This window comes from Bufo bufo, chromosome 2, assembly GCF_905171765.1.
Source record: "Bufo bufo chromosome 2, aBufBuf1.1, whole genome shotgun sequence".
NCBI classification, from domain to species: Eukaryota; Metazoa; Chordata; class Amphibia; order Anura; family Bufonidae; genus Bufo; species Bufo bufo.
In genome coordinates, this window is record NC_053390.1 from 470,839,039 (window position 1) to 470,854,836 (window position 15,798).

The window sequence follows — 15,798 nt, forward strand, 5'->3', positions numbered from 1 at the left end:
TAAATTAAAAATAAACAATTAAAAAAAATCGTAGGCATTGCAACGTTTAAAAACACCTGTAATATTAAAATATAAGAATATTTATCACATACAGCGAATGGTGTAACAGAAAAAAAAAATTTAAATGGACAATTCACAATTTTGGTCACTTCACCTACTCTAAAAAATTTAATACAAGTGATCAAAAAGTCACACACACCTCAAAATAGTATCACTGAAAAGTACAGATCACCCCGCAAAAAAATGAACCCTCACAGAGATCCATGCACATAACTACTAAAAAGTTATAGGGGTCAGAATATGAAAGAAAAAAATATTGTTTTTGTTTTGTTAATGTTTTTTTTCCAGTATTTAAACACAAGAAAAACTATACAAGTGTGGAATCGTCGTAATCATACTGACCTGGAGAACAAGTCAGTTTTACCAAAAGCCATGAGAACCCCTTTAAGGAAGGTTTTAATGTTTGCACTTTGTTTTTTTTTTCCTTTTTACATTGCAAGAGCCACAATGTTTATTTAATTTTTCATTTATATAGCCATATTTGGACTTATTGGGTTATTTGCGTGACATTTGATTAGCTATAGCTTGTATTGGAAATTTGAAAACAAAAATTCCCCTATAAATTTTGAGTTTTGCCTTTATGGTGTTCACTGTGCTCTAAAAATGTCATGACCTGCTTATTCTATGAGTTAGCACAATCACGGCAATACCAAACTTATATAGTTTCTATTTATTATACTACTTTTTTTAAAATACAAGTTTTACTGGGTGGGCTGTAGTTTTATTGGTACCATTGAAGTACATACCATTTTTTGATCAATCAATTTTTGGTGCGGCAATGTAACAAAAAGCAAACAAAAAAACAGCGAATTGGTTATATAGATTTTTTTCCATTATTGCATTCAGAGCACACAGTACATATTTTTATATTTTAATAGTTTGGACATTTACAGATGCGGCAATACTAATACTAATGATGTTTTTTTTTATAATTTCTTACTTGTTTTTATATGTATGGATCATTCTATGTGAATTTCCAATTTTAAATTGGCTTCAGAGTTGTAACACAATTTTAGGTTCAAGATATTGCTTTAACCCCTTAAGGACATCCGCTGTACATGTACTGTGGATGCTGGTTCTATAAAGATGACACCTGCTCAGAAGCTGAGTAGGCACAATAGCCGCTGGCTGCTTGCTGTTTTACAATGTCAGTGATTGATCATAACGCCAATAAAGAACTTTTAACCCCTGAAATGCTGTGGTTAATTGTGATCATGGCATTTGAGTGGTGAAATCCCAGGAGTGCTGCGCCCCCAGGCCCATATGGCTTCCCCGCACCAAGATCGAACAAGCCATTTGATTGCTATGGCAGCCTTGGGCGTTCTGAAGGCTCTGAAGCCTGCCAGTAGAAATTCCTGTGGTGCTCTGTAGGAACACAGTAAACCACCCATAGCCTGCAATGGTAAATCATTGGAATCTCTGGGAGAAGCGATCAGACAATCGCATGTCCCCCGTAAGGGGACTTAATATAAATCCCCTTACTTAATAAAAAAAAAAGCTTTTCAAAATATAAAGAATAAAAAATTAAAATTCAAATCATCAAATTTTCTCCGGATTAAAAATATAGGTATTGCCGCATCCCAAAACACTCAAACTATTAAAATATAAATGTATTTATCCCATAACAGAAAAACAAATCAAAATGGCCCATTCCTTGTTTTTTGTAATTTCACCGCCCTTAAAAAATTGAATAAAAAGTGATCAGAAAGTCATACTACAAAATGATATCAGTAAAAACTACAGATCACACAGAAAAATAAACAAGCCCTCATACACCTCCATAGGCATACTGTATCCCCCCCCCCCGCTCTATAACGCACCTGACCATAAGACGCACCTAGGTTTTAGAGGAGGAAAATAAGATATAAAATAAAATATCTTTCATTAGACTCCCAATCTTCATCAGACCTCAGATCAAACTACCAATATTCATAAGACCTCTTATCAGACCACAAATCTTCACCAGACCCCCAATCTTCATCAGACCATAGATCATCAGACCCTCAATCTTAATCAGACCCCCAATCTTCATTAGACTCCCCAATCTTCATTACACCCAAACCTTTATTAGACTTCAGATCAGACTTTCAATCTTCATCAGATCCCCAGTCTAAATCAGACCTCGCCTGTCCCCCAGTCTTCATCAGACCCCCAATCTTCATCAGACTTCCAAATCAGAACTACAATAGTCATCAGACCTCAGATCAAACAAAAAATAAATAAAACAACTTACTTCCATAATGGAAGTGTTCATTAGTATTCATTTTTTAACATGCACTGCCATTTTCCCCACTTTTGAGGGAGAAGTGCTTCTTTATAAAATTAAAAATACTTTAAATGTAAAAAGTCAAGGGATCAGAATATGATGATGCAAAGAAATAAAATCTTTTTTTCCAAAGTTATTTATTTATTTATTTTAAAACACCAGAAAAAAAAAAAATATCACTATAATTGTACTGACCCAGAGAATGAAAGTAACAGGTCAGTTTTACCACATAGGGAAAAACAAAATCCATAAAACCTAATTTAGATTTTTTTTTTACAGCTGTCCACTATATCGTATGCAATATAAAATAATGCCATTATGAAAAGTACAACTTGTCCTGCAAAAAGCAAGCCCTTTTTCGTGAACGGAAAAATAAAAAAAAGTTATTGCTTCAAAAAGGCAGGGAGTAAAAAACAATTTGCAGATCCGCAATACACTACGGACGTGTTAATGGACCCTAAGATGGAAACAAACCAGAGTGGTTGAATTACATAGTGAAAATTGGTCAGGAGAGTCCAAATTGATAAATACAATGCGTGGCGAAGATGTACCTGAAGTAAGAAGCAACTACATGAGCATATCTGTAAAAAGCAATAGTAATCCTGGAAAACCAATATAACAACTGGGCCAATTTCCATTTTTGTGCCTTAGTTTTCTCTTCTTCACCTTTCAAGTTTTTTTATTTAACAGCACAATTAAATTTAACATGTCTTGTATTGGAAAATGGGACAAACAATTGAGGGATTAAATAAAAAATAAAAAAATTCCTCATCTTGGGTTTTGTTTGTACAGAGTTCATCCTGCACTACAAATGACATTATGGTCTTAATCTGTTATGATGATACTACATTTATATAGTTTTATCATGTTTTACTACTTAGGCCCCTTTCACACGGGCGAGAATTCCGTGCGGGTGCAATGCGTGAGGTGAACGCATTGCACCCACATTAGTTCAGATGAGCGGGGATTTTCACGCATCACTTGTGTGTTGCGTGAAAATCGCAGCATGTTCTATATCCTGCGTTTTTCACGCAACGCAGGCCCCATGGAAGCAAGTGTGGATGTGGTGCGATTTTCATGCATGGTTGCTAGGAGATGATTTAAGTAAATTGATAAGTCAATTTACTGTATTATTTTTGAAAGTAATAGCATTCTTAATACAGAATGCTTACTAAAATGTGGCTTTAGGTGTTAAAAAAATAAATAATTATTAACTCACCTCATCCTGTTGTTCGCGCAGCCAGCATCTTCTTCTTTCAGGACCTGCCAAAGGACCTTTGATGACGTAATCGTGACGTCACCACAGGTCCTGCTGAATAAAGATAGAAGATGAGGTGAGTTAATTTTATTTTTTATTTTTTAACCCCTAAAGCCACATTTTAGTAAGCATTTTGTATTAAGAATGCTATTATTTTCCCTTATAACCATGTTATAAGGGAAAATAATAAAATATACAGAACACCTAACCCAAACCCGAACTTCAGTGAAGAAGTCCGGGTTCGGGTCTGGGTACCACAGTCAGTTTCTTATCACGCGCGTGCAAAACGCATTTCACCCACGCGATAAAAACTGAACATTGGAACACAATCGCAGTCAAAACTGACTGCAGTTGCGTACCTACTCACACGATTTTCCCTGATCGCAGACGCAACGCATCCAGACACGCTCGTCTGCAAGGGGCCTTAGAAAAACGAAAAATCTTTTTTTTTTTTTAAATGCTTTGCATTTCCTTATGACCATATATCATGCATATCCAACTTTTTGATCACTTATAAAAATTTATGGGGGGAGTGAGGCGACCAAAAACAGGAAATCGACAATTCGAATTTTTTTTTTTTTTAACTTTATACCAGTCATGATAAATAGTTTGGAGTGATGGTAACTATGGTTATTTTTTATTGTTTATTTTAATAAGTAAAATGGGAAAGGCGGGTGATTTAAATTTTGTGTGCTAAAAACAACATGATGATTGTATTCTGCAGTCTACTATGATACCAAATTTATATCGATTTTATTGTTTTAATACTTAGGCAAGTGTCACATCTCCAGTATTGTGGTAGTGCAAGTTAGTTTCCACAGAGAATGACAGGCTGGACACAAACTGCACAAGCGTGCAGTGGTTTCTGTTCGGCTGATTCTCTGCATTTTTGCCAGTTGCATTTGGCACTGCTGGAGCTGTGAAACTAGCCTTAAAAAAAATAAAAACCTTTAAATAATTTTTCTTTGCTTCACCATATTCTGACTTCCATCACAACTTTTTTATGCTTACATCTCCAGAGCTGTTTGAAAGTATTTAAGAGGTTGAGGGTGAATGACTGAGGAAAAAATACATTAAGGCCTCATGCACACGACCGTTGTGTGCATCCGCGTCCTTTCTGTCATTTTTCACAGTTTAGCGGAGGTCCCATTCATTTCTATGGAGCTGTGAAAAAAAACTGGTAGTCCTCCGTTTTTTCTCCGCGTCCGTGATCCGTGATTCCAGTCCGTCAAAAAAATATAACCTGTCCTATTCTTGTCAGTGGAAAACGGAGGATGGACCCATTCAAGTCAATGGGTCCATCAAAAAAAACGGATGCACAACTGGTATGTCATCCGTGTCCGCGTCCGTTTCCGTTTTTTCCTACAAGACCTTGGTGCAATAAAATTGCACTTTTCATTAACCTTCCTTTTTTTCCCCTGTCAGACAAAAAAAAAGGAAGACACAAGGAAACACAACTGAAGCAAAATCGGACACAGACCACTGAAGCCAAATCACTGACAGTGAAAAAACACTGTCGTGTGCATGAGGCCTAAACATGATGCCATTATGTAAATCCAATTCTAGTAATTACCATATGTTGTTTCTGTCATGGTCACTGTCCATTAGTGTTTATGGAAAACAGTCAAGTAATTATGTATGAAAAACTTCTCCAATGGGAAGTTCAGTCAATGCAGGTCCCCCTCTGTCAATATGATATAAATGTTTCAGATGGGGATATTACTTTAAGGCCTCATGCACACGACCGTATTTTTTTTCCGTGTCCGATCCGTTTTTTTTGCGGATAGGATGCGGACCTATTCATTTCAATGGGTCCGCAAAAGACACACCGTGTGCTGTCCGCATCAGTATGTCCATTCCGTTGCTCCGCAAAAAAAATAGGCATTATTACAATGGATCCGGGAAAAAAAAGGGATCCGCAAAAAAAAAACGGATGCCATACGGAACGTCATCCGTTTTTTTTTGCGGATCCGCAATTTGCGGACCGCAAAACACATACGGTCGTGTGCATGTAGCCTAACACTGTTATTTATTTGCAACATTTTTACCCAACTATTTTTACATAAAATATAAAAATACATATACACACACCTTTCCTACTGTTAATTCATTATATGTATATATATATATATATATACACAGTACAGACCAAAAGTTTGGACACACATTCTCATTCAAAGAGTTTTCTTTATTTTCATGACTATGATGCATCAAAACTATGAATAAACACATGTGGAATTATATACATAACAAACAAGTGTGAAACAACTGAAGATAGGTCATATTCTAGGTTGTTCAAAGTAGCCACCTTTTGCTTTGATTACTGCTTTGCACACTCTTGGCATTCTCTTGATGAGCTTCAAGAGGTAGTCCCCTGAAATGGTCTTCCAACAGTCTTGAAGGAGTTCCCAGAGATGCTTAGCACTTGTTGGCCATTTTGCCTTCACTCTGCGGTCCAGCTCACCCCAAACCATCTCGATTGGGTTCAGGTCCGGTGACTGTGGAGGCCAGGTCATCTGGCGCAGCACCCCATCACTCTCCTTCATGGTCAAATAGCCCTTACTTTCAAAGTTTTCCAAATTTTTCGGCTGACTGACTGACCTTCATTTCTTAAAGTAATGATGGCCACTCGTTTTTCTTTACTTAGCTGCTTTTTTCTTGCCATAATACAAATTCTAACAGTCTATTCAGTAGGACTATCAGCTGTGTATCCACCTGACTTTTCCTCAATGCAACTGATGGTCCCAACCCCATTTATAAGGCAAGAAATCCCACTTATTAAACCTGACAGGGCACACCTGTGAAGTGAAAACCATTTCAGGGGACTACCTCTTGAAGCTCATCAAGAGAATGCCAAGAGTGTGCAAAGCAGTAATCAAAGCAAAAGGTGGCTACTTTGAAGAACCTAGAATATGACATATTTTCAGTTGTTTCACACTTGTTTGTTATGTATATAATTCCACATGTGTTAATTCATAGTTTTGATGCCTTCAGTGTGAATCAACAATTTTCATAGTCATGAAAATAAAGAAAACTCTTTGAATGAGAAGGTGTGTCCAAACTTTCGGTCTGTACTGTATATATATACAATATTTTTTTCAGGTCTTGGTTTTCAGTTTGATTTGGAACTACCATTTGTTTTGGAATGCTAAAATATTCACCCCACCTATTCAAATATATCCCTCAGTACACATCTCACATACCATATATGCCCCATCATTGTCCTTTTACAGGCCAAATTTACAGACCAAGTTTCAAATATCAATTAAAGGGATTCTCCAGGAATTATGAAAATACTTAAATATTACTTTATTATAAATATATTTCCAAATACCTTTCATTAGTTAGAATGGCTTGTTTTGTCTAGAGAGCAATTATCAGGAGAAATAAAATGGCCACCGTTCTATTAGTAACCTGTCCTAATCACACAGCAGGATAAGTTACTTCATAACATTGAGGTAAAGAGATGCCTCATCCTCCTCTCTGCTCTGCCTGTCAGAGATTATGATTGTCAGCTGATAAGATCTTCAGCTGAATCTCTGGGAATGGAGTTCATGAAAAGACATTGGGCCAAATTTATCATTACACTTACATCTTACTCCACTTTTACATATGTCCAAAGTTACTTTTGGCCAAGTCAGATTTATTAATAGTCCTTTAATACTGTGATAAATGTGGTTTGACGGTAGCAGTTTATCCTTCAGTAAGCAGCTTTACAAAAGTCGCACGTATTTACGAAAAAGTCGCATGTTCTATTAAAAAGTCGCATAAGATAAGCATGGTCCACACTGGAGTAAAATTGCGCAATTTTTTGCGGCTTTTTAAATTGTTGCAATAGGAAATCTGTCTTGAGATTAATTTACATAAGAAAACACGCCCACTTTCAGAAAAGTTGCACTTTTTTGCGCAGTTTTAGCAATTGCGCAAAAATTTGCGACTTTTTCACTCCATTATTTTGACTTGAGCTAATGATAAATATGGCCCATAAAGTACAGAGAGGATGGACAAGACAGATTCTGACAATTTGGGACTGTGGTAATGGCAATGTATACAAGTTCTACTGTTTATTACCACACCCCCACACCCCTCTCTGTACTTCATGTCTCCTCATGAAATCCATTTCTACAGAGATTCAGCTAAAGATCTTATCAACTGTATTCCGGATCATAATCACTGACAAGCAGAGCAAAGAGGAGGATGAGGCAGCTCTTTACCTCAGTGTTGTGAAGTAACTTGTCCTCCTGTGTGATTAGGACAGGTTTTGTGTGCACGCATAGAACGGCGGACATTTTGTTTCTCCTAATCATTGTTCCCTAGACAAAACGAGCCATTATAACTAATGAAAGGTATTTGGAAATATATTTATAATAAAGTAATACTTAATTACTTTCATTTTGTTAATTCCAGGAGAACCCCTTTAAGTACAGAAACCAAAGTGAGTGAACTAAAGATTTGATGACTGATACCTAAAATTACCTATTTGTATGAGCTTTACCATCAGTTTTTATCTTTCACTGTAGACAGTCATTTGGTTCTCATATGACACTAGCATTTTATTTGTCAGTGTGGTCACTGAGGGACAAAATAAATCAATTTCCAGTTAGCATTAGGTGATCATGGTATGACATGTCATGTTCGATCTGTTTCAATCAATATTAACAACTACGTAGACCTAGCCATTGAGGTGCTCTTGTGTAATTTAGCCATGAGTCAAGCCCACCCATTAGCTTTTCCAGTAAGCCCATTTACAACCCTAAGCTAACAACAGTGCTGTTATAAATTCTGAACTTTGGCAGCTACTAATTCTAAACAAATCGCAGATGAAAAAGTTTGATATTCCTCAGTGGTTGATACCTTTTAATGGCTAACTGAAAAGATGACAAAATTGCAAGCTTTCGAGGCTACTTAGACCTTTTTGTCAGGTGTCTCTTAACCTGTTGGGGACACATGACATGCCGGTACGTCATGATGCCCTGGTACTTAAGGACACATGACGTAATGGTACGTCATGTGTATTTATGATCAGCGGCGTGCGGTGATCGGAACAGAGTGCCTGCTAAAATCATACAGCAGGCACTCTGTTACAATGCCGAGGGGGGTCCTGTGACCCCCCCCCCCCCCCCGTATCGGCAATCACGGCAACCGCAAGTCAATTCAGACCTGCGGTTTGCTGCGTTTCCGGGTTATTCGGGTCTCTGGTGACCCGATAACCCGGAATTGGATGGTGATCGGTGGTGTGATAATACACCACCAATTACCATCCTGCGATCCTGAGAGGTGATGGTGACATCACCTCTCAGGATCGCTTCCGATTGGCTGAAGGGCGGGCGGGAGGTTTAACTTACTGCAGCTCTGCTCTCCTCCTCTATTCTGTGTCCGGGAGCGAGGAGAGAGAACAGCCTGCGTCGGATCTGTGCCCAGCAACCCCCTTCTGACCGTCCATTCTGACCGTCCACAGTGCCATCTGGCACTAAAAGATACTTTAGGGAAAGGTTAGGTTAGGCAGGGATATTCAGGGAAAGTTTAGGGAAACAAAAAAAAAAAGTTCACTGTTGCATCACCCTGATAGGGTGTCTGGGGTCCACAGCACAGCTTTGTGACCCTAGACCCCCCAGGGGTGCTGCAGCTTGCCCCTCTGTAACCCACCCCCACACAATTATTATTTTTTTGCGTACGCTGACTGTGGCCGGCACTCTTAGCGTCCTGCCACTGTTAGCGCATCGCCCACCCCACCGCTGATCAGCGAGTTCGAATTTTTTTATTTTCTTTTTTTGCCTTTTTCGGGTTTTTTTTACTGCGCAGGGCGCAGAAGGAAAGGAACGCCATATGGTTTCTGGAAGGCAGATTTTGATGGCCTTTTTGTTGGGCACCATGTCCCATTTGAAGAACCCCTGATGCACCCCTAGAGTGGAAACTTCATAAAAGTGACCCCATATAAGAAACTTACACCCCTCAAGGTATTCAAAATGGTATTCAAACTTTATTAACCCTTTAGGTGTTCCTCAACAGTTTATGGCAAATGGAGATGAAATTTCAGAATTTCTATTTTTGGTAACCTTCCCTCACAAAAATGTAATAAAGAGCAACCAAAAATCATATGTACCCTAAAAATAGTTTCCAAAATGGGGTCACTTTTATGGAGTTTCTACTCTAGGGGTGCATCAGGGGGGCTTCAAATGGGACGTGTGAATAAACCAGTCCAGCAAAATCTGCCTTCCAAAAACCACACGGCACTGCTTTCCCTCTATGCCCTACCGTGTGCCCGTACAGTAGTTTACGACCACATATGGGGTGTTTCTGCAAACTACAGAATCAGGGCAATAAATATTGAGTTTTGTTTGGCTGTTAACCCTTGCTTTGTTACTGGAAAAAATTCTGAAATGTTATCTCCATTTGCCATTAACTCTTGTGGAACACCTAAAGGGTTAACAACGTTTGTAAAATCTGTTTTGAATACCTTGAGGGGTGTAGTTTCTAGAATGGGGGCATTTTTGGGTGGTTTCTATTATGTAAGCCTCACAAATTGACTTCAGACCTGAACTGGTACTTAAAAAGTGGGTTTTAGAAAATTTCAAAAAAATTTCAAGATTTGCTTATAAACTTCTAAGCCTTGTAACATCCCCAAAAAAATAAAATGGCATTCCCAAAATGTTCCAAACATGAAGTAGACATATGGGGAATGTAAAGTAATAACTATTTTTGTAGGTATTACTATGTATTATAGAAGTAGAGAAATTGAAACTTAGAAATTTTTGGTAAATTTGGTATTTTTTTTTACTCCATTTTACCAGTGTCATGAAGTACAATATGTGACGAAAAAACTATCTCAGAATGGCCTGGATAAGTAAAAGCGTTTTAAAGTTATTCACACATAAATTGACACTGGTCAGATTTGCAAAAAATGGCCTGGTCCTTAAGTTGAAATATGGCCGTGTCCTTAAGGGGTTAAAATAGTATCTGAAGAGTCAGATTTATACACCAAAGTACATAGGAATCATGAAGTAGATGAAACAAGTGATGTAAAGCAGATCAATATGAGTGGAGGAGTGACTGATTGATTTAAACCAGAAAACCTCTGTGGGTCTTTATCATCTACCTCTTTAGTTCAGGGTCAAGTAGCTGGCAAAAAAGGTCAGACATCTTATGGTAATTTTAGGTACTTATTTCAAAGTACGGTACATCTGGTAAGAGACAAACTCGTTTTGAACTGGTAGAATAGGCTAGTCAGTGTGAAGGAACCAAAATCTAGTTTAGGGGATGTTCACACATGGCTTTTTCAACGGAATTGTGGCATGGACAGACGCAACGAAACTTTACTGAAAACATGCCAGCGACTGCATCCTTTCTGCCTCAAATACATTTCAATGGGAGGCAGCGTTAAGGATTGCAGAGCAGTGAGAAGAGGTTAAAATAAAAGTCATTAAAATTAAAATTAAAAATAGTTCAGCAATATTTTAACATTTTATTTCTGTGCTGAGATATGGTAGCCAAACGTTCCAGACCCAAAGTCTGTAGTATCAAACTGCCATGCTCAGGTGACAACAGTAATAATTTCTGTAAGGCAAAAAGCTTGTGTGAATCCTAATTAGTGAAACCTTACTAAGGCTAATCAACCCAGAAGTCAGAAGGAAAAGAGACAAATAAGGTATTGGAAAAGTACTCAAAAAGGGGAAAGACCATATATTATAGACATTGCAAAAATGGCAGCTGTGTGCCAATCGGAAAACGTATGGGTGAATTTTGAGAAACTGGAGGTGACACTTCCATTGGTTACATGGCCTTTGTACAGCTCAGTTGCATTCAAGTGAATAGGTTTGAAATGCAATACCAAGCCAGCTGCTGTGCAGTGTATGGTGGTGTGCTTGTTAAATTAAGATGTCATATAGTACATGACAATCTCTGTCTAACAAAGCTAGAACCAGGCCTGTGCCTCACGTGGAACCAGAAATATCCCCATTAATTGCTGTATTTGCTCTGCTAGATTAATTTCAAGCTGGCAGCTCAGGGGCATGAGGCATGCACTTTCTTGGGGAAGGTGGGGGGGGTTCTTCTGCAGCTGGTGGCAGTTCAAGGATGGAACTGAGCATGTGCGTCCACCTCAGGTGGACACAGAAATTTTAAAAATAACAAACAGCAGGTGATGCTATGTCATTGAATAACTCAGTGGCTATACTAACTTTTTATTTACATGCAATTACAAATGCATTCAGATCCAGGTTCTGGTTTGAAAACAAGAATAGAATATTTTTTGTGGGACAACCCAGTTTAACTCCAAGAAAACTCCTTTAAAAAACAGTAAGGTCACAGTAAATAGTCATGCCAGTAACCAGGACAGGCTTCACAATGATGAAAAGTCACTTACTGTGAGGAATATTGTCATACAAAGTGTACAGTTATACAGAAAATGTATGGTTGTTTGGTTGTTCTAGGTATATCTGGCTGTGTAGGGCTATGGCACTGCATTTTTCTTTGCTCAAGTCTTCTAAAATAAACTCCAGTATTTATTAATTTTATTTGATCCTGTGCTCTGCGAGTGCTTCTTTTCTATTTCTAGGTTTGAAGTAAATCTAATATCCGCAAAGGTTTTGTAGAACCCTGTTCTTCAAACTCTGATATAAGATATATTAGTACCAATCGTGCATTATTAGATTCTATTCTAAATATCCTTGTATTTACTTTTTCTCATGACAACAGAGTATATGCATCACATGCTGCTGTTTGTCTGTAAATGTGTTTGCTGACTACATATGGATAGTCAGCTTCTGTCCCATTTCTACTCTGCACTCAGTTATTTGTTGGCCCCATCAGAAGACTTGCACTACTCTGTTCTGTCCGCATGTTACTTTATTTTCTCCACTTTTATTCATTGTATGTTAGGTGTGCCTGAGGATTTGGTGGAGCCTCTGTGACTCTGATCTTTGGAACATATTTTATTGTGCTTGAATTCAATGACTAGGAATTAGTGTAAAATTACATGGATGGACTGTATGGTCCATTAGTACCCTATGCTTACACATTTATGGAGAATTTTCACATCACACCATTCTCACCTTTATTGGCATTTAAAAGCAATGGACACAAGCAACATTTGTTTTGATATATATATATATATATATATAGTGGACAAAAGTATTGGGACACCTACAGGAGATTTTATGCATTAATATGGAGATGCCCCCCTCTTTGCAGCTAAAACAATAATCACATAAGATTATTTGTGAGGTCACACACTGATGTTGGACGACAGTGCCTGGCTTGCAATCTCCGTTCTAGTTTATTGCAAAAGTGTTCAAGCCAGTCAAGTTCTCCCACACTAAACTTACCTGCAAGTGCCTTTATGGGCCTTGCTTTGTCACTGGGGTCCAGTCATGCTGGAACAGGAAAAGGCCTTCCCCAAACTCTGCCCACAAAATTTGAAGTATACAATTTTCCAAAATGTCTTTGTATGCTGAAGCATTAGGATTTACGTTCACTGGAACTAAAGGCCTAGGTCAACCCCTGAAAAACAACTACTGATCAAAGAAATATGTAGGTTAGTACCAAGACTTCAACCGTATCGAGGCTGTTAGCAAGAAATCACAACTATGAAGTATGCCGTCTTTTCTTTACTCATGTCTTCATGTGGATGGCGAGTGGAAACTCAGCGTTCTCAAAATTAATCTGTGCAGTTGTATAACTACAAACTGTTTATGAAGACGTGAATAAAGAAAAGATGGCACTTTGTGTACCTCATGGATTGTAAGTAGTGATTTGTTGCTCACAACCTCCTTATAATTGAAGTCATGCTGCTAACCTGCTTATTGCTTTGATCAGTATTTGGGGTGTGTATCGGGGTGGAGTTCAGCGGAAGATAACGATTCATGCATCCCTGTGTGTGGACATTGTTTAATTGAGTCAGCCCCCTAAAAAACAAGCCCATAGTATTATCCATCCTCCACCAAACTTTCCAGATGGCACAGTGCAGTTATGCAGGAACTTTACTCCTGGCATTTGCCAAACCCAGACTCATCCTGCAAACTGCCAGATAGATATGTGATTTATCACTCCACAGAGCATGTTTCCACCACTCTAGAGTCCATTGGTGGGTGCTTTGCACCACTCTATCTGATGCTTGGCATTGTGCTTGGTGATGCAAGGCTTGCATGCAGCTGCTGAGCTGTGAAAACCCATGCCATGACGCTTCCAGCACATAGATTTTTTGCTGTTGTTAATGCCAGAGAAAGTTTGGAACTCTCCAGCTATTGAGTCAGCATAGCGTTTGATGACTTTTATGCACTATAGTCCTCAGCACTGCTTGGTAACTTTACAAATTCTGCCACTTCATGGCTGAGTTGCTGTGGTTCCTTCCACAGTAATACCACTCACAGTTGGTTGTGGCACATCTAGAAGGGAAGACATTTCATGAACTGACTTTTTGCAATGGTGGCATTCAATATCAGTACCACGCTCAAATTCAGTTAACTCCTTAGAACAACCCATTCTTCCACAAATGTTCGAAGACTGCATGGCTTTATGGCTAGCTTGATTTTATACAACTGTGGCAATGAGACTGTTTCAATTGGACTGAATAAAACACTTGAATTCAATGATTAAGAGGTGTTGCCCTATACTTTTGTCCATATAGCGTATGTGTATATATATATATATATATATATATATATATATACATGCACATAAATAAAAATATTGCTTCATAAGCCTTTCACTTTGTAAAAAAATTATGAAGCGTGTATATTTTTCCCTAGGTAACGGACTTGCCAGTTGACTCTTACATTACAATATAAGATGAGTTAGCATATATTTGCATTGATTTTTCAGAAATTTTACTCAATACATTACCAAGAGCAGAGTCACTGAAACTGGGGCTGCCTCAACCCCTTGATCCATGTTCTAACTCGTGAGGTCTGAAAACTGCATCCACCTATCAGCAAGGGGGATGCACAGAACATGTCACTGTTACTCTCAGCGTTAAGTCCATCACTTTGTTTTACTGCAAATAATCTGTTTAATATCCCACCAGGGCTAGTCACATATGCTGTACTTAGCAACTTTTAAGTGGGTTCTCTGCCCTTAATCCTCTGATGCCTTTTTCTACACCCAGTATTATTGCGGGCATTTGCTAGTTGCCCTTATGTTATATTCCTCTGCATTTTCTGTCTTTCCCTTCCTTTTTGTCTTCTCTCCCGTTTTTTGTTTTTGTTTTATTTTCTTTTTCAGTTTAATACCTCTTTTGCATGATGTTTGTGTTTCTGAGAGCTGCATTTATCGATGAAACCGTGTCAGATTCTAAAGAGGCTTCGTTAGGGTTTTTACACCCCAAAACCACAAAAATTTCATTAGAGTTTCTCATCTCTGCTGCTGGTATGCGGTGCATCAAAACAGTAGATATGTATTTTAAAACTTATTGTATGGCACTGGTGCTTAGAGTGGTTTGGCTATGACAAATGAGAGGCATCCATTATAGCCAACAACAGTTTTTCATTTAAGAATAGTTCTGTCAAGGCCATATGACTCCTGAAGTTAAATATGTCTAAAAACCTGAAACATGTAACTTTCATTTGGTTTTCATACCCCATATCTGTTGTTAAAGATGAGAAATTGCTAATAAATTTTTGTGTATTATCTGTGCTGTGATGGGTGTACTCCTGATCTATGGAACCCTTTTGCTATGAATTATGGCTTAATGTTTCTATATTCTCACTTTTTGTTTGTAAAGTAAGTTTTTTTTTTTAAGTCTTTCTATACATTTTTTATTTGTAAAATACATAGTGCCTTTTTAAGTCAGTTTCTTTCTGTATCCTTGTTAATTTACCTGCAGTTCGTCGTGTTGCCCCACGTTTCTCCATTCTTCCTGTGAGCCATGAAATTATGCCTGGAGGTAATGTAAATATAACTTGTGTTGCGGTTGGTTCACCCATGCCATATGTGAAGTGGATGATGGGTGCTGAAGACCTAACCCCAGAAGATGACATGCCTGTTGGGCGTAATGTTCTGGAACTTACCAATGTGAAGGAGTCTGCTAATTATACCTGTGTTGCCATGTCAAGTCTTGGGGTTATTGAGTCTGTAGCTCAAATCACAGTGAAATGTAAGTATTTTTTTTCTTTAGATGTTGCTATAAAGATGTCGGGGCACGTTTACTAGGCTTCTTATCACACTTTTGTGGCATAACAAAGTTGCAAATTATGTTGGATGTCATATGTGGCTGCAGCAC

General features: G+C 38.2%; 1 protein-coding gene across 16 annotated transcripts in view; it reads left to right on the top strand.

Annotated features, from left to right (window-relative positions):
* The window catches only part of PTPRS (protein tyrosine phosphatase receptor type S), a 600,160-nt gene that overhangs the window by 211,328 nt on the left and 373,034 nt on the right, over nt 1-15,798 (top strand). For all 16 annotated transcript variants that reach the window (XM_040417715.1, XM_040417713.1, XM_040417721.1 and 13 more), the window contains one exon: nt 15,403-15,672. In XM_040417715.1, the coding sequence (XP_040273649.1) occupies nt 15,403-15,672 (270 nt within the window). The remainder of the gene's footprint in view (nt 1-15,402; nt 15,673-15,798) is intronic.